At 34.4% G+C, this 20,747-nt stretch overlaps 1 protein-coding gene across 1 annotated transcript in view; it reads left to right on the forward strand.

Annotated features, from left to right (window-relative positions):
* DPP10 (dipeptidyl peptidase like 10) overlaps positions 1-20,747 on the forward strand; it is a 648,385-nt gene that overhangs the window by 162,627 nt on the left and 465,011 nt on the right. Inside the window, exon 3 of the mRNA XM_060151528.1 lies at positions 13,685-13,780. Coding sequence (XP_060007511.1) covers positions 13,685-13,780 — 96 coding nt within the window. The remainder of the gene's footprint in view (positions 1-13,684; positions 13,781-20,747) is intronic.

The following is a 20,747-nucleotide window of genomic DNA, read 5'->3' on the forward strand; positions in this document are numbered from 1 at the left end:
AGCCAAGGGCCTATGCACTAGTTAAGGGTTTAACTAGGATTAAAATATGAACTCCTAGCTCTGATTACTGTTATTTCAGCATTAGTGCTTGTCCCTGTTTGAGTATAGGCAGTGGGAGTATAAGTTCATAACTGTCTGTGGGGAAACTTTGAGAAGATGAATGGATCGTAGAAGGCAAACTTCTTGTAATCTGTATTTCAGTATTTTGTATTCAGTGTAAATTCCCTAGAAATTCTCCCCATGTATGGTGAAAAAAAAGGACAGAGTTGGCAGAGGGAAGAAAGTGACAGTTAAATAAATATATAATACCTTATTTGCCAGCCGTCCTCTTCATTCCATTCAGTACAGACCCAGCTGTAGTTACAATTTAGTAACTTTCCACATAGCTGAATTTTTAAATGACTTTTTATAATTAAAATGTGGCTTTCTGTATGAACGCTACATGCTGGAAATATATTTGAGAAGGAAAGAACATTCATTGGAAGATAATCTGATTTAGGAAGTAAATTTAATTTGAAGGGTATATATAATTTAGACTTTATAAAATACAGGGTTAATCTGAGTCAAAAGTGGTTCTAAGTGATAGAATTGACGAAGATAAGGAATTGACTGGCCTTTTATTCAAGAAACTTAGCTGTTGCCACAACAAGATACTGGAGTAGGAAAAGGCAAAAGAAAGAGATAGAGGAAGGAAACTCCTGGCATACAAAGAGGAACAAAGGTAATTTTCTGGGACTATAAAACAGATGGTACACAGTGCACTAATTCCCTTTGTGCTTTTGCTTGAGTGGATGAATTGGTGTTCAGAATACTAAGTGACAAGCTGCTTCATTGACAAGACTGATTTATAATTTATTTGTGTGATCCATATATTTGACCTTACAAATTCAAAATAGCCAAATACTCTTCTTTCAAAAAGAGACTTCTGAGTGAATTTTACATTTCACTAACTTTTTCTACTAAAACATGCAACTCAATACTGTACTTCTGGTAGGGTACATCCAAGAACATAATGGAAATATTTGGGCTGAAGGGAACTATGAAAGAAACAAAAACTCCAAAGAAAGGGAAAACATTTTGTTTTGTGACTTTGAAATTTTAAAATTCAAATTTGCTTTATATTGACCTATACATTTTAACATTTTAATAATAATAATGACAATGGCTAACATTAAATAAGCTGAGTACTTTGCCTAATGATTTCCATATATTTCTTCATTTATAAATAGAAAAGAAAAGAGATGTAACTTGTACCAGGGCATACCTTGTAATTTTCTTCTGTTTCAGTGATATGTATTTTTATTCCTCAATTTTACATTCCAAACTATGTGTAGCTCTTTAACTGGAAATAGTAACCCTTTGTTCATTTTCTAGGTGATAAATCAGGAAACATTAAAAAGAACTTGATATATTATATCTGATCTCAAATGACATAAATTTTGACAATATTCAGTCTGCTGTATTGTATTTCAGCATCCTAGTGAAAGAAAAGAATGGGAAAATGATGGAAAAAAGAAAGGAATTAGTGCTTTAGCTGTTAAGTAGTAAAACAAAACTTTAAAGTCTGACTAGGAAATGTACAATCAGCAAATATTTTGAAAAGATCTGGAATTTGGCTGTGACTGCTATGGTTTGCATTCTATATTTTCATATATACAGTTATATAAGGCAGGGTGGCGGGGGTGTTACCCTTTCTATGAACTTTGAAAAATCAATAATGTTTTAAAATGGAAATGCGGGCTTCTCTGGTGGCACAGTGGTTGAGAGTCCGCCTGCCGATGCAAGGGACACGGGTTCGTGCCCCGGTCCGGGAAGATCCCACATGCCACGGAGTGGCTGGGCCCATGAGCCATGGCCGCTGAGCCTGTGCGTCCGGAGCCTGTGCTCCGCAACGGGAGAGGCCACAACAGTGAGAGGCCCGCGTACCGCAAAAAAAATAAAAATAAAAAAAAATAAATAAAATGGAAATGCACTAGAAGAGTAGCCTGTAGTGACACTAAACATGGGAAGTGAGAATAACCTTTAAGAATAGAGATTTAAATGTAGATTTGGGAAATAAAGGTGGTGGTACATTGGACGTCCAGAGAAAAGAGAGAATCAAATGAGCAGAAAGAGGAAATAGCCTTGTTCTTCTTGTGGGAATTCTGAATAACTACCTGATTAGATTTTTCTTTTCATTACTGGTTTAACAGGAAATTATTTCAAGTAACATTTAAATTAAAATAAATATTTCTGAACCTCTGATGTCAAGAGTAAACCAGATAAAAAGTAACACAGTTTCAGTAAAGAGAAACCAAGTACTGAAAGTCACAGATTAGTTTTCCTTCAGTTCATTACTGAAGAATTTTCTTTTCTCTTCTAAGATTATGTGGCCAACTTATTTCAAAAGGCCATTTAAAAGCAAGGTTGGATTTTTGGAAGAAAGCACAGAAATACCAATAGAAGTCTATGATCTTGAATGATAGACTAGAACAGAGAAAAGAACATGGAGAGAATTATTTAATGTCAATTCTATTTCTACACTCCTGTTGCCAAAGTTGAATGTTTTAGCTAAGATTCTATATCTTGTACAATTAAAAAAATAATTACTCTGTTTCCAGTTCTTTAAATACTTGGGATCATTGTTATACTGTGCATCTCATTGGATCCATGTGCTATTATTCATAATTATAACCATAATCATAGGATACTATTTGGTTAACAAATATTTAGCCTTTCAATAGAAACTGTCGACAAGCCTCTTAGATAGCCTCATCCACCAAAGGGCAGATGGCAGAAGCAAGAAGAACTACAGTCCTGCAGCCTGTGGAACAAATACCACATTCACAGAAAGATAGACAAGATGAAAAGGCAGAAGGTTATGTACCAGATGAAGGAACAAGATAAACCCCCAGAAAAACAACTAAATGAAGTGGAGATAGGAAATATTCCAGAAAAAGAATTCAGCATAATGATAGTGAAGAAGAACCAGGACCTCGGAAAAAGAATGGAGGCAAAGATCGAGAAGATGCAAGATATATTTAACAAAGCCCTAGAAGAATTAAGAAACAAACACCTAGAAGAATTAAAGAACAAACAAATAGAGATGAACAATACAATAACGGAAATGAAAAATACACTGGAAGGAATCAATAGCAGAATAACTGAGGCAGAAGAACGGATGAGTGACCTGGAAGATAGGATGGTGGAATTCACTGCCGCAGAATAGAATAAAGAAAAAAGAATGAAAAGAAATGAAGACAGCTAAGAGATCTCTGGGACAACATTAAATGCACCAACATTCGCATTACAGGGGTCCCAGAAGGAGAAGAGAGAGAGAAAGGACCTCAGAAAATATTTGAAGAGATTATAGTTGAAAACTTCCCTAACATGGGAAAGGAAATAGCCACCCAAGTCCAGGAAGTGCAGAGAGTTCCAGGCAGGATAAACCCAAGGAGAAACACACCGAGACACATAGTAATCAAACTGACAAAAATTAAAGACAAAGAAAAATTATTGAGTGCAACAGAAAAATGACAAATAACATACAAGGGAACTCCCATGAGTTTAACAGCTGATTTCTCAGCAGAAACTCTACAAGCCAGAAGGGAGTGGCATGATATATTTAAAGTGATGAAAGGGAAGAACCTACAACCAAGATTACTCTACCTGGCAAGGATCTCATTCAGATTCGTTGGAGAAATCAAAAGCTTTACAGACAAGCAAAAGCTAAGAGAATTCAGCACCACCAAACCAGCTCTACAACAAATGCTAAAGGAACTTCTCTAAGCGGGAAACACAAGAGAAGAAAAGGACCTACAAAAACAAACCCATAACAATTAAGAAAATGGTAATAGGAACATACATATCGATAATTACCTTAAACGCGAATGGATTAAATGCTCCCACCAAAAGACACAGGCTCGCTGAATGGATACAAAAACAAGACCCATATATATATGCTGTCTACAAGAGATCCACCTCAGACCTAGGGACACATACAGACTGAAAGTGAGGGGATGGAAAAAGATATTCCATGCAAATGGAAATCAAAAGAAAGCTGGAGTAGCAATACTCATATCAGATAAGATAGACTTTAAAATAAGGAATGTTACAAGAGACAAGGAAGGACACTACATGATGATCAAGGGATCAATCCAAGAAGAAGATATACAATTATAAATATATATGCACCCAACGTAGGAGCACCTCAATACATAAGGCAGCTGCTAACAGCTATAAGAGAGGAAATCAACAGTAACACAATAATAGTGGGGGACTTTAACACCTCACTTACACCAATGGACAGACCATCCCAAGAGAAAATTAATAAGGAAACACAAGCTTTAAATGGCACAACAGACCAGATAGATTTAATTGATATTTCTAGGACATTCCATCCAAAAACAGCAGATTACACTTTCTTCTGAAGTGCACACAGAACATTCTCCAGGATAGATCACATCTTGGGTCACAAATCATGCCTCAGTAAATTTAAGAAAATTGAAATCATATCAAGCATCTCTTCTGACCACAACACTATGAGATTAGAAGTCAATTACAGGGAAAAAAAAACCTTAAAAAACACAAACACATGGAGACTAAACAACACATTACTAAATAACCAAGAGATTCACTGAGGAAATCAAAGAGGAAATCAGAAAGTACGTAGAGACAAATTACAATGAAAACACAATGATCCAAAACCTATGGGATGCAGCAAAAGTAGTTCTAAGAGGGAAATTTATAGCAATACAAGTCTACCTCAAGAAATAATGAAAATCTCAAGTAAACAATCTAACCTTCCACCTAAAAAACTAGAGAAAGAAGAACAAACAAAACCCAAAGTTAGTAGAAGGAAAGGAATCATAAAGATCAGAGCAGAAATAAATGAAATAGAAACAAAGAAAACAATAGCAAAGATCAATAAAACTAAAAGCTGGTTCTTTGAGAAGGTAAACAAAATTGATAACCTGTTAGCCAGACTCATCAAGAAAAAGAGGGAGAGGACTCAAATCAATAAAAGTAGAAATGAAAAAGGAGAAGTTACAACAGACACCACAGAAATACAAAGCATCCTAAGAGACTACTGCAAGCAACTCTATGCCAATAAAATGGGCAACCTGGAAGAAATGGACAAATTCTTAGAAAGGTGTAACCTTCCAAGACTGAACCAGGAAGAAATAAAAAATATGAACAGACCAATCACAAGTAATGAAATTGAAACTGTGATTAAAAATCTTCCCACACACAAAAGTCCAGGACCAGATGTCTTCACAGGTGAATTATATCAAACATTTAGAGAAGAGCTAACACCCATCCTTCTCAAACTCTTCCAAAAAATTGTAGCGGAAGGAACACTCCCAAACTTATTCTATGAGGCCATCATCACCCTGATACCAAAACCAGACAAACATACTACTAAAAAAGAAAATTACAGACCAATATCACTGATGAATATAGATGCAAAAATCCTCAATAAAATACTAGCAAACAGAATCCAACAACACATTAAAAGGATCATACACCATGATCAAGTGGGATTTATCCCATGGATGCAAGGATTCGTCAATATATGCAAATGAATCAATGTGATACACCATATTAACAAATTGAAGAATGAAAACCATATGATCATCTCAGTAGATACAGAAAAAGCTTTTGACAAAATTCAACACCCATTTATGATAAAAACTCTGCAGAAAGTGGACATAGAGGGAACCTACCTCAACATAATAAAGGCCATATATATACAAACCCACAGCAAACATCATTAAAAAAAAAGAAATAGCAACTATCAACATATATTAGGTTTTCAGACTTTCACACATGTATCCACACTTATATATATGTACATATGCACACACATCAAAAGGTATCTCATATTTAGTTACAAAATAACTAGAGATGATGTGTTACCCAGTACCTTACTTGTGAAGGATAAAGTCTATGAGACACAGTCCAGTGTTTGAGACTCAGTGCTTCCACTTCTGGGGGCACATGTTGATCCCTGATCAGGGAGCTAAGATCCCACAGGCCGTGAAGTGCGGCCAAAAAAAAATTAAGTAATATTTTGTTGATACTAGGAATAGGTGTTGATTTCAGAATTTCTTCCTTGAAGATTTGTAAGAAAGGAGCTTTACATGAGGAATCATCTCTTAAAATTATTTACAATCTAATACCAATTTCCTTCTTAAGCTACCTTCTCAGTGTTCGATGTGAGTGATTGGGATGAAGAAATGGTGCCCAGGATTCTCTGTTTGCTAAGTGTGGCTGTAGAGTCAAAATGGAGAGAAAATTATTAAAATGTATGAAATATAAAATTTCTTCAGATGGTTCTAACATAAATTAAGTTCCTGAGAAATCAGGTTGCAGCTGGGTTATAAATGTTTGCTGATGAGGTGTGATAGGTGATGCTATTAATGTTAATACTAAATAGAGTGCAACAATGAGCAGAGGGTAAATTTGGAGTTTCAGGCTGACATTTTATAGACAATTTCTTGAAGAAAACAAACAAAAAGCTCCACTTTTTCATGAATGCTGTGACACTGCTCTATGTGAGAAAATAGAAAGACTGTGGCAATGGTACCTTCATGAGCAGGTTGGAGCAGAATGGGATGGTAATAAAGTCTGGAGAGGGTACAGGAGGAGTTGAATTTCAATTAGGAGGAGGATTATTGTGGCTAAAAGGAAATAAGAATATTCTTAAAATATCATTTATAAAATAGTACATTTTAAAAAAAACTAATTAACACAATATTATAGAGAACGAGAAAAGAAAACTTATTTTGAGAGACAGTAGAGCTTAATAAGTCAGAGAGATGTAGGTTCCAATTTCAATCCTGCCTCTTACTAACCATGTGAACTTTGTCAAAATCTTTAGGTTTGCTGAGCCTAAGTTTCCCCTCCAAATGGATATCCCAATAGGGCTTGGGGAGGGGCATTTGGAAAAGGGATGATTGATTACAAAGGATGAACACCCCAAAAGACTATGATGAGATGTGGAGATAAAAGGAGCTAGGGGATAAAAAAACCAGCCTCCAAGGCTATTAAAACAGAAGCTTAATTATTCATCATATGTAGAGGAAGAAGTCTCTTTTCTAGGACTGAAAAATTCAAGAGACCTCAGGGATAGTGCCTGGCAGCTAAGAAAAATTTAAAGAAATGGACAAAGAAATAAGGAAAAAAAAACAACCAGAAAGAGGAATGAAGTAATGAAGTATATACAGTTCATTCAGTAATGAATGAAGACAAATAAGTTAAACCTTAAGTTTTATCTGATTATTGTTTAAATTTAAAATTTAATCACAATAGTTTGAATTACTTTGATGAGTTGATTTTATAATAAATTCTAAGGGCAATTGGAGTTAAAAAAATCCTGACTATTAAAATTATTGAATTATTTCAAATTATAGAAAATAAATGGAGTTCAGAATATTTACTAAAATTATTAAAATGTTAACTGATCAGTATAGTACAAAATGAAAAAAAATAATGGACCATTAGTTTAATTCATTAAAAAAATCTGAACATTTAAATAAACATTTAACATATTAATCTAGCAGTAGAAAAGTAATAATAGTTTGCCATGACCAGTTGGATTTTGTTATAGAAATAGAGGGTGGTTGGAAATAGGAAATTTCATTTATAAAACTTTTATATCAACACATTAAAGGAGAAAATTATGTTTATATAAAAGGCTGGAAGTGTACCATGACATAGTTATAATTTCAGATAAAAATTCGAAGTGACATAGGAGTAAAAACAAATTACTTAAGCATGATACAGATTCCTTTCCAAAAATCAAGAAAAAACATCTTATTAAAAATGAAATATTAAAGATGCTGCCATAATAAAAGAAGACAGCAGGATTGTTATTTCATCATTATTATTCAACATTGTTTTGACACTCGAGCTAATGAAATAATTCACTAAAATGAAATAAATGCTTTTTAATGGTGCTGGAGCGATTGGTCATCCAATATGCAAAAAAACAAAAATAAAATATGAACCTCTAATTAATCCTCACATGATAGACAAAAAGTAACTCAAGATGATTCCGGGACTTATATGTAAAATATAAAACTATTATCCTTTTAGGAAAAAAGATAGGAGAAAATCTTCAGGATTAGTTGAAGCATTCTTAGTCTTGACAATAAAAGTGTGATTTATAAAAGGAAAAAATGATAAAGTGGATCTCATCAAAATTAAAAAACTTTTCCTCTGCAGAAGTCCTTTTTAAAAGGATGAAAAGACAAGGTAGAGGGCTGGAGGAAATCCGAAGTTGACATATCAACAAATGATTTACATCTAGAATAAAAAACTCTAAACTCAACAGTCACAGAAACAAAACAATCTAATTAGAAAATGGGCAAATGACATGAACAGACATTTCACTTAAGAGGATATAAACATCGCAAATAAGCACATTAACAGATGTTCATTAGCTATTAGGGTAATGCAAATTAAAACCACAACGGCATATCATTACACATATATCAGAATGGCTTATTTTTTTAAAAAAACCACCAAATTCTTGCAAGAACACAGAAAAACTAAGTCATTTCTACATTGCTGGTGAGAATGTAAAATGGTACAACTACTCTAGAAAAGCATCCGATTTTTTCTTACAAAACTAAATGTGCACCGTGTGACCCAGCAATTGCATATTTTGGCATTTATCCCAAAGAAAGGAACATTTATGTTCACATAGAAACCTATAATTAATGTTCATAGCAGCTTTATTCATAATAACCCCAAGCTACAAATGATAACCCAGATTTCCTTCAACAGATGGATAGTTTAACAAACTGATACATTCATGCCCTGGAATAGTACCAAGCAACAAAAAGGAACAGAGAATTGATACACTCAACAACTAAGATGGATCTCTGCCAATCTCAAAATATTACATAATGCATGATTCCATTTACATAGCACTCTTGAAATTACAAAATCATAAAGATGGAAAATAGATCAGTGGTTGCCAAAGGTTGCAGAGGGAGGTTATGGCAATAAAAGGGCAACACAGGAGATTCTGGTGATGGAACTGTTCTCTGCCTTACTGGTACTCATCATATTTGATATAATTGCATAGAACTAAAGACAGCCACATATACTCACATGTACACAACTGAATACATGCAGAACTGGTGAAGTCTGAATAAAGTTGGTGGAGGGTATCAATGTCAATTTCTTTTTGAGATATTGTTTATGTAAGATATCATATGTTATTGATGGAAACTGGAGGAAGTATATAAAGGATTTGTCTTTCTGTATTATTTCTTACAACTGCGTGTGAATCTGCAATACCTGAAAATTTTATATATATATTATGTGTGTATATACACATATAAATGTATATATACACACATAAATGTATATATACACACATATATACATATAAATGCATATATATACATGCACAGATATACATATAAATATATATACATATAAATTTAAACTTTAGGAAAAAGAGAAAATGTATTTTCAGATGATAGAATTGAATATGTAGAAAACTAAAAGATTTAATTTCCATTGGCTTTTTTTTTTTTTTTTTTTTTTTGCGGTACGTGGGCCTCTCACTGTTGTGGCCTCTCCCGCTGCGGAGCACAGGCTCCGGACGTGCAGGCCCAGCGGCCATGGCTCACGGGCCCAGCTGCTCCGCGGCATGTGGGATCCTCCCGGACCGGGGCACGAACCCGCGTCCCCTACATCGGCAGGCGGACTCTCAACCACTGCGCCACCAGGGAAGCCCTCCATTGGCATTTTAAAGAAAATGTGATATGGTGAATAATATAATTATTAACTGTGTGTGTGTGTATTAGTTCATTTAGAATAACAATGGGAAATATTCTGTTCACAATAACAAACCATATATACTTACTAGTAAATATAATAGGAAATGTGAAGGATCTATATGAAAAATAGAAGATGAAACACAATTAATGTACCTAAAGTTTAAAGTTTTCTGATTCACTGTGTATGTATAATGCTATTTTAATAAGATTCCCATTCTGGTGGATTTTAATATGATTTTTAAGCTCATATGAAAGAACAGACGTTTGAGAATTGCCAAAATAATATTTGAAAAAAGTATTTGAAAAAAAAGATTGTATGGTATGCTGCATTTGCCTTACAAGGTGTTTTTTTTGTTTGTTTGTTTTACATATGCCCAAAAAATACAGTAAACAAAATATGTGGAATTTACCTAGGAGCAAAAATATAGTAAATTTTTCAATTCAGTTGATAAGGATCATTTATTTAATAGATTGTGCTATCATAATCTACTTTCCACTGAAAGTTAGACTCCTACCTCCTACCTTTACCTATATAAATTTCATTGGATCAACTAAATAAATGCATATCAAAGAGAGATGGTAAAATGTAATCATCTAAGAATTAAAGGGATTGTATTGGACAAATTAGGGTGCATTTATATAATCTCAGGAAACTTTAAATTGTGAAACTTGTCTATACCAAGATCTGGTCTTATTGAGATATCTCATAGAATAAATATATTTCTGAAATCCTGATAAAGTTAGCTCATCTGATTAAAATCCCAAACTACTATGACAGAAAATTAATTCTAGCATCAAAGCTTTTTTGCTGTGTCAAACAAAAAGCAGTCATTCTTTTTTCTAAAATGCTCTCATTCCTTCACTTGTCCATGCCATTCCCTTTCTCTGTCTTTTGAAACCTGTAAGGCCCAGGTCATTTAACTTTTAAAAATAAAAATGAATAGATTTTATTTTCAAGAGAAATTTTATGTTCACAGAAAAATTGAACAGAAGGTACAGGGATTTTCCATTTACCCTTACCTTCACATGGGTAAAACCTCCCCCATTGTCAACATCCCACATGTGATATGTTTACTACAACTGATGAACCTATATGGACACATCATTATCACCCAAAGTTCATATTTTACTTTAGGGTTCACTCTTGCTGTTGTACATCCTATGGATTTGGACAAAAGTTTAATGACATGTATCTACCATTCTGACTACTAGTATCTTTAGAGTCTCCATTGTTTACATTTTCCAGCATGTTGCATAGTTGGAATCATACAGTATGGAGTCTTTTCAAACTGGCTTCTTTCACTTAATAATTTAAGGTTCCTCCATGTCTTTTCATGGTTGATAGCTCGTTTCTTTTTATCACTTCATAGTATCACAATATCTGGACCACAGTTTATCCATTCACCTACTGAAGGACAGACATCTTGGTTGCTTCCAAATTTTGGCAGTTATATATAAAGCTACTATAAACATCCATGTGCAGATTTTTGTGTGGCTGTAAGTTTTCAGCTCATTTGGGTAAATACCAGGGAGCACAATTGTTAGATTACATGTTTAGTTTTGTAAGAAACCGCTAACCTGTCTTCCAAGTATCTGTACCATTTTTCATTCCCACCAGCAATGCATGATATTTGGTCATTATATTTTTCATGATATTTTTCACTGAAGGCTTTTCTGATTGTTTTTGCAAGATATTTTCCTTCCTTTGTCTGAGCTCATACAGTACTCTGTATCCTCATTCTGACATCCATCATATTCTTTCTTGCTTTGTGTGAACCCCTTGGGGCAGGACATAGATATGTCTCCTGCACCTTACAATACTTCACTTAACACCTTGAAAATTAAAAGCCCTAGTATTTGTTGAATGAATAAGGTAAATTTAAATTTTGTTGTGTCAGACTGTCAAATGGAGCATTTTGTTTTGCAAATCTATATATAATCACGTCTTATACTAGGCTTGGGTCAAACAATTCTCACTAGTTCCATCTGTTATATTTTTTTCAGTTGTTTCTGAACAGTTATTTTGTGAGTTAACTACATGGCTGATTCATGTTGAAAGAAACTGCATTTGAAGTTATTGATTCTTTGCCCCAGCTTTTCAGCTGGAAGAAACAAAGCTCTTGCTACAATAAGTACTGAACTTTTAAAAAACAATATCTAATGAGGTTAGCATATATTGTTGACATTTTATTTTCAACCAGAGTTAAGGTCACAGGTGAAAGGTCACAAAGATGATTTTATACAGTAAATAAACAATCATATTATTTTGCAAAGAAAATGAAATATCACAAACTTGTCTGTAGCCTCTTTTGTCTAAAAGTATGTTTGCTATGCTTAATTTTGGTATCTAAACTGTGTTGTCCATCCATTTCTTACATTTTAGGATTTAAAAAGGAAGTACACCTAGTTTATGTGTCAGGGACTAATATAAACATGTGCTTTTCATTCATATTCTGGCATTATATTGAGTTTTTACATTTAACTCCTAAGTCCACTTAGTATTTGTTGGGTTTATTTGTGGAATTTTGGTATTTATTCTGTTTATTTGGTGAACTTCCTTTCAAGTTGGGAAGTTTTATTGATCATATTTGTTTGGGACCTTTACCTTTTCATCTTTGGTGTTTACAACAAAACTGTAAATTTATCATTAGAGAGAATATGTTGAAGTGATTTTGGAAAGTAATGGGCTGGATTATGGTTAAACAGTGAAAATGTGTGCTTTGGGGCACAATGCACAATAGAAATTATTAACTGCTTTCATATTATATATCACTACATAACAAGGGATTGATCTCTTAAATTTGTGGTAGCTCAAGACAATTTTAATATTGAAAATAATTTAATGGGTTGAAAAGTATCATGGAACAGACAAACTTCTAATGCCAAAAACCATTAAAATTTCCACTTTATATTGTCATCTAGTTAACATATTTTTAAAGCAAAGTAGTCCAGATAGTGTAATTCATTTGTTTTTTTTAAGGCATTTTAAAACTTTTTATTTTATGTTGGAGTATAGCCAATTAACAATGTTGATGATAGTTTCAGGTGCGCACTAGAGGGACTCAGCCATACCTATACATGTATCCATTCTCCCCCAAACTCTGCTCCCATCCAGGCTGCCACATAAAATTGAGCAGAGTTCCCTGTGCTATACAGTAGGTTCTTCTTGGTTATCCATTTAAAATACAGCATTGTGTACATGTCAATCCCAAACTCCCTAATTATCCCTTCCCCCCATCCTTCTCTCCTGGTAACCAGAAGTTCATTCTCTAAGTCTGTTTTGTAAATAAATTCATTTGTATCATTTCTTTTTAGATTCCACATATAAGGGGTATCATACGATATTTCTCTTTCTCTGTCTGACTTCACTCAGTATGACAATCTCTAGGTCCTTCCATGTTGCTGCAAATGGCATTATTTCATTCTTTTTAATGGCTGAGTAATATTCCATTGTATATATGTACCACATCTCCTTTATCTGTTCTATCGATGGACATTTAGGTTGCTATTGTAAACAGTGCTGCAATGAACATTGGGCTGCATGTATTCTTTCAGACTATGTTTTTCTCCGGATATATGCCAAGAGTGGGATTGCAGAGTCATATGGTAGCTCTATTTTTAGTTTTTTAAGGAACCTCCTTACTGTTCTCCATAGTGGCTGTACCAATTTACATTCCCACCAACAGTGTAGGAGGGTTCCCTTGTCTCCACACAATCTCCAGCATTTATTGTTTGTGGATTTTTTGATGATAGCCATTTTGACTGGTATGAGGTGATATCTCACTGTAGTCTTGATTTGTATTTCTCTAATAATTAGCGATATTGAACATCTTTTCATATGCCTCTTGGCCATCTGTATGTCTTCTTTGGAGAATGTGTCTAACCTAAAATTTACTTTATTTTAGATGAACTCACAAATTCATCAGAAACCAGATTGTCCTTAGAAGACCTCTTCAGGAAAGAATTTGTGCTTCATGATCCAGAAGCTCGATGGATCAATGGTATGTGTATACATTCTTATATGTTATATTTATTTCAAGTTCTGTATAATTAAAATTAAATAGTGGTTTTGTTGACCACTGGTTGACCACCAGTGGTTATTTTAATTGACATTATGCTTCAATGATTACAGATACCATTTAATCAGAAATTTATACCTTCGCTCATGTGAGAGAAAACTAATTCCTAAGGTAGTTCATCAATAAAATTATCCCCCAAACATTAGATTGACTGCTCTGTATCTGCTCTTCCCTCATGAATCATTAGTTATGTGACTGCAAACACGTATTACATCTCTAGCATTTCTCTGGGTAATTCTCCTTAGTGTAGAAGTATAGATTTTGGGAGCGTACATATAAGTGATTCAGATTTGGCAATCAGATTAATTTTCTTCTCTCTCTTTGTGGCTTTTCTTTTTAAGTTTAAATGCCACAAACTAGGGAGACTCTCCAGTCTGAGAGTCTACAAAGTTGACTCTACAAAGTTGAAATGACAGAAGGGGCATGGGAACACATTGCACTTTTGCTTTTTGTGGCTTGGCAAAGAAATCACCTCAGCTTTCCTTAGGTTATTTCTGATTTTGCTATTTTCAAAAAGTTTTAAAAAGAATTTAAATTACAAATACAATCAGTCAATCAGTCAATCAATCAAAACCACTGAGTGGCTCCATGGACTTTGGCTTGTCTTTGTGGGAGGTGGTAGGGGGAGTTATTGGGTAATCCAGTTATAAGAAATGTGTTGGTGAAAAGGAAGTCAGGTTTTCATTTCTGGAATATTACAATTTGCCTGACCATACTAATCACCATGGTTAGATAGCTGTTAATCTTTGCCCTTCATTTTATTTAGACATAATATCTTTGCTTGTTTTCAAGGCCTAGAGTAGGTTACATGTATGATAGCTAAGAAGAGCTTTGCCTTTGTATCTAATGAATAACGTCTTACTTACAGTCCATCCTTTCTTCTGTAATATCCTAATTAAATACATTTATGCCTACAAATTAAATGTTTATTTATAGAAGCTATAAAAAGAATGTAACTTAATTCATGAGGGCAGGAGGCAAATCATACTTGTTTACCTAGCACTGATACAGTTTCTGGAGAGCAGCAAGCACTTAAGATTTGTTTTTTTTGAATAAATGAATGAAATCATTTAACAGAAGTTTAGTTTTATTTTTCTGTAAACTCAGGTTTCAGTTGAAATTGGTTGCAAGGTAAGTATTATCATGGTGATGATGTTACATATAGAGAAAACAAGATAGCAGTTTTATTAATCTATTTGTATATTTTCATTTTGAATTGTTCATAAGTTTGGGTCTTGCCTTATTGTTGCCTTTGCACTATGATTATTTCAGAGGTACACTATGATTTATTTCAGATGAGTACTATTACTAAATTTAAAAAAAGGTATGGAATTACGTAGCCTTGCTCTAATACGTAATGAATCTCCCACAAATCATTCTCCTAATGTGCCATTGTAATTTTATAAGTCATCTTTGTACTTGCTAGCAAGTATTTTCTATTGAAGGAGATGACCAAAAAACTTTGAGTCATTAGATTTGAAATGCTGAATAATATTCTGTTTTATTCATCATGATTTTGACCAAACTATAGAAATTTGTGCAGTTTTTGACTTTGGGAAGCAAGAAAAAAATCATGGGTCTCGTCCCCCTTCTCAGGTTAGCTTGAACTATTTAAAGAGGCATTTACTTCTGTGTGTAACTGACACTTTGGTATCGAAGTATCAAAGGACTGGAGCGGTGTTTAAGCAGAGAACTGCATACTAAATTAAGCCACATTTCAATATCTAGGGCGCGCATTCTACTCTAATGCTTCACAAGATATCAAATAAAATTATTTGGAGTTAAACATTTTAATCATTTTTTTTTCATAATTTCTTTACCAATCATTGGTAAAGCTGATTTTGAAAATATATCCTGGGACAAAGCTGCAGTGTATTATCATACTATAAATAAAACCTAAGATCAAATATATTTATAAAAGAACTTGACATAAAACAACCTTTTACACAGAATTAAACAATATCTAAGCTCTTAGAGCCATGTGGTCTTTATAAATACCACTGAAAGAATTGACTCACTGTCAGTAGGTTGTGTGCACTGGGTTGCTTTTCCAGCAGGGGAATAGATTTGTGCTCATTTTTTCCTCTATCCAATCCAGATCACCTTTCTGGCAATCACTAGGTACTTGGCCTATTTACGTATTCCTCACAAAGCCAGATAATACAGTGGGGACTATAAATACAATGTGTAACCCTGGCTTCATTGTCACAGATTATATCTAAATGTAAAATGTGAGCTGCTTATTTATTCTCATGACATGTCTCACCAGGTTTCTATAGTATATAAGTGGCTTGAAGGAGTCTAAACTAAGCTCATTTGGAAGCTTCATTTAGTTCTTGGAGGTCACCATAGGAGCATTTAATACATTACTGGTCAAGGAGAAGGAGGGCATCTTGATGGCCCTGACACGTGTAGGCTGAAGTGTAGCAATGTCATTCATTATGCTGCTTCTCAAACAATTTATCTGTGAATGTCAATGCAGCCTTGGATGGGTGCTCGTGTTCATGGTTAGCGTAACAACTGCCTTCCACCAAATCTGCTCAGATCCTTGAAATCTCCATTTTTATAGCACCTTCTTCGTAGTTATGTCACCTTGAAACTCAGAAATCCATCTTCTTTAACATTATTCATCTCCCCACGTACATTTGAGGACCTATCAATCATCAAAGAAAAATCTAATATTAATTGAGTGCCTTCTACGCTAGGCTTTGTGCTGGATGCTTTATGGACATATTTCATAGATAGCATGTAAGTTATAATGATGAACCCCAGACAACTGAGGCTAAAGCAAAACACTTATCTAAAACCACAGCTGATAAGAGGTGGAGCCTGCTTTAATCACTACGTTGAAGTATAAAGCCTACCTTCTCCCAGTGTTTCACTCTGAGATGCCATTCCACATCTTTAACACATGCGTTAACTACCTCTTTGACAATCTCATGGGTACAGATCTCACTGTGACTAATCCTTTCATGTTGAATATTGCAGTCATGTCATCTACCCCAAGGACATCCATATAATGGTAACTTATGCAGTCACTAAAATAATGTATAAGCATATTTACATGTTTATGGTATAAAAAGTAAACAAAGGTGTCTTTAAAACAGAGTTGATGGTATGTGATTCACACTGTCTCTACTGTATACCAGTGAGTGTTTCCAGATGGCTGGATTTTGACCTGATATATATTTTTTCTTTTTGCTTATTCATTTTTTCCTGAATTTTTTCGATAAGTATGTATGTTTATGTGATTTTATAACTACTTTTTCTTTTTTTAATTTAATTTTTATTTTATATTGGAGTATAGTTGATTTAAAATGTTGTGTTGGGTATACAGCGAAGTGATTTAGTTATACATATACATATATCCATTCTTTTTCAGATTCTTTTCCCATATAGGTTATTACAGAATATTGGGTAGAGTTCCCTGTGCTATACAGTAGCTCCTTGTTGATTATCTGTTTTATATATAGCAGCATATATATGTTAATACCAAACTCCTTACTTAGTTTCATGGGTCTCCAATCCTCCAGCAGTCTCCTGCCAAATACAACTTTATAAGGCCCAGCTAAAAACTGTAAACACACTTCTCAAAAACCATCAGAAGAACCCCTTTGCCAATTGAATAAATTCCAAACTCCTCCCTTTGAATTCCAGACCTCTCAGAATCAAGCTTGGCCTCTATCCTACTATTCTACTTAACATTATGTTTCAGGGGTATTGAACTGCTTGATATTCTTCATAAGGCTCAAAAGCTCTTTTGACTCTGTGCCTTTGCCAACACTACTTTCTCTACCTGGAACCCTCTCCCCAATCTGACAGCCCCCATTTTGTCCCACTGGAAACTTGATTCCCAGGTGCAAAGTTCTTTTTCCTGCCAGCATCATCTTCCTCTAAACCCCATAGGTTGATTCTCTCATATAGAAATTTCTTCCTTGATTATAATTATAACATGTCTAATCTCCTCTAAGACAGTGCTTCTAAAACTATTGTGAAAGACCACTGTTTTAAAATTTAATACTTCGTATGTATTTCCTATTTGGCATGAATCAATGTTTTTGAAAAATACAATAAAATCAATTATTAGAAAAATAAAATAAGTAAATATTACAAATACAGCCCCCAAATTTAGCTCATTATAATTAACTGTTTTAAAATTACATTGCAAAAATATATAATAAGTACCAACATAACATTGGAATAAAAGAGGAATTTCATATATTACTTTGAGAGCAGATATACAGGCGACTGATAGGATTGCTATTATATTCATAACTTTTTGTTATTGCTAAATGAGAATTAAACAAATATTGAGAGAAATAGTGATTATTCACATTAAATGCCAATGCTCAGGTTTTGAACAGGAACTGGCATATCAATATTCAGAGGTTTTAATGTAGGAAATGAACCTGCTTCCTTCTTGTTAACTAATCTAGGTTAGATTGACAACGGCACCACTCTTAGGGGATAATGTATGTTTAGACTGTCTCTATTTTTTTTTTTAATAATATTATTGGAGAGAAGAAATCAGTCTCCAAAATAAGGATGATGGTAATGCAAGGAGATTTTAAAGCAATTTTAACAATCTCAGGATGTTCATTTTAAGCTTTTATACAAAATGAATAAAGTGATACTGTATTTTTAAACTTTATCTTCAACTCTTTACCACTGGCTAATTTCAAAATTTATTCTGTAGTTTATAAATCAGTTATCTTTTCATCAAAAAATATATTTTGGATTTTAAGTACATCTGGGGTATACTGGAAAGACTAAGGTTGAATCACAACATCATGTAATGAGGTTCTTCTGCATATAGTTAGTCTGTTGCTGGCTCACCCATGGGTTCATCTGCTCAGTTAAATTAGGCCACTTATCATGCATTTGGATCTGGAGGCACTGTCAAATTGCTACGAAAGCATCAAATGCTTACCCTCAGCTCAGCTTATCGCATTGTGGACCAGTGGCCATCACTTCCCAACTGGGTGTAGTCTCCCAACATGACTCTTAGAGCAGCTCGGTTCCAAGAGACAGTAAACCCTGAGGAATAGGATTTGTGTCATATTTATGTTTGAGTCACCCCAGCAATTAGCACACTGTCTGGATCCAATTAAAACTCAAAATAGTTCGGTTAGCATAATGAGATAAACTATTATATTTCTTGGATATACTAAGGAGGGCCCACTTGATCCACAATCAGTAGAGGTTTCATTTCAGTTCTTTTCCTCAGGGTGTGCATAGATTTTTCTCTGATCTATACAGACTTGTCCTTCCCAATGTCCATCACGCATGTGAGTTGTTGCATGGTTATTTTTTTTGTGTGTGGAAAATGTCTAGCTGGGATGAATTATCACATGTGAGGCCCTGGATATAATTTTTTTTTAACATCTTTATTGGAGTATATTTGCTTTACAGTGGTGTGTTACTTTCTGCTTTATAACAAAGTGAATCAGCTATACATATACATATATCCCCATATCCCCTCCCTCTTATGTCTCCCTCCCACCCTCCCTATCCCACTCCTCTAGGTGGTCACAAAGCACCAAGATGATCTCCTGTGCTATGCGGCTGCTTCCCACTAGCTATCCAGTTTACATTTGGTAGTGTATATACATCCATGCCACTCTCTCACTTCATCCCAGCTTACCTTTCCCCCTCCCCATGTCCTCAAGCCCATTCTCTATGTCTGCGTCTGTACTCCTGTCCTGCTCCTAGGTTCTTCAGAACCACTGATTTTTTTTTTTTTAGATTCTATATATACATGTTAGCATACAGTATTTGTTTTTCTCTTTCTGACTTACTTCACTCTGTATGACAGTCTCTAGGTCCACCCACCTCACTACAAATAACTCAATTTTGTTTCTTTTCATGGCTGAGTAATATTCCATTGTATATATGTGCCACATCTCCTTTACCCATTCATCTATTGATGGACATTTAGGTTGCTTCCATATCCTGGCTACTGTAAATAGTGTTGCAGTAAACATTGTGGTACATGACTCTTTTTGAATTATGGTTTTCTCCAGGTATGTGCCCAGTATTGGGATTGCTGGGTCGTATGGTAGTTCTATTTTTAGTTTTTTAAGGAACCTCCGCACTGTTCTCCATAGTGGCTGTATCAGTTTACACTTGAAGTCAGGGAGCCTGATTCCTCCAGCTCTGATTTTCTTTCTCAAGATTGGTTTGGCTATTCGGGGTCTTTTGTGTTTCCATACAAATTGCAAAATTTTTTTTCTAGTTCTGTGAAAAATGCCATTGATCATTTGATAGGGATTGCATTGAATCTGTAGATTGCTTTGGGTAGTAGAGTCATTTTCACAATGTTGATTCTTCCGATCCAAGAACGTGGTATATCTCTCCATCTGTTTGTATCATCTTTAATTTCTTTCATCAGTGTCTTATAATTTTCTGCATACAGGTCTTTTGTCTCCTTAGGTAGGTTTATTCCTAGGTATTTTATTCTTTTTGTTTCAATGGTAAATGGGAGTGCTTTCTTAATTTCACTTTCATATTTTTCATCATTAGTGTATAGGAATGCCAGAGATTTCTGTGCATCAATTTTGTATCCTGCTACTTTACCAGATTCATTGATTAGCTCTAGTAGTTTTCTGGTAGCATCTTTAGGATTCTCTATGTATAGTATCATGTAATCTGCAAACAGTGACAGCTTTACTTCTTTTCCGATTTGGCTTCCTTTTATTTCTTTTTCTTCTCCAACTGCTGTGGCTACAACTTCCAAAACTATGTTGAATAATAGTGGTGAGAGTGGGCAACCTCGTCTTGTTCCTGATCTTAGTGGAAATGGTTTGTTTTTCACCATTGAGGACGATGTTGGCTGTGGGTTTGTCATATATGGCCTTTATTATGTTGAGGTAAGTTTCCTCTATGCCTA

Source organism: Lagenorhynchus albirostris, chromosome 6 (genome assembly GCF_949774975.1).
Source record: "Lagenorhynchus albirostris chromosome 6, mLagAlb1.1, whole genome shotgun sequence".
Classification (NCBI taxonomy): Eukaryota; Metazoa; Chordata; class Mammalia; order Artiodactyla; family Delphinidae; genus Lagenorhynchus; species Lagenorhynchus albirostris.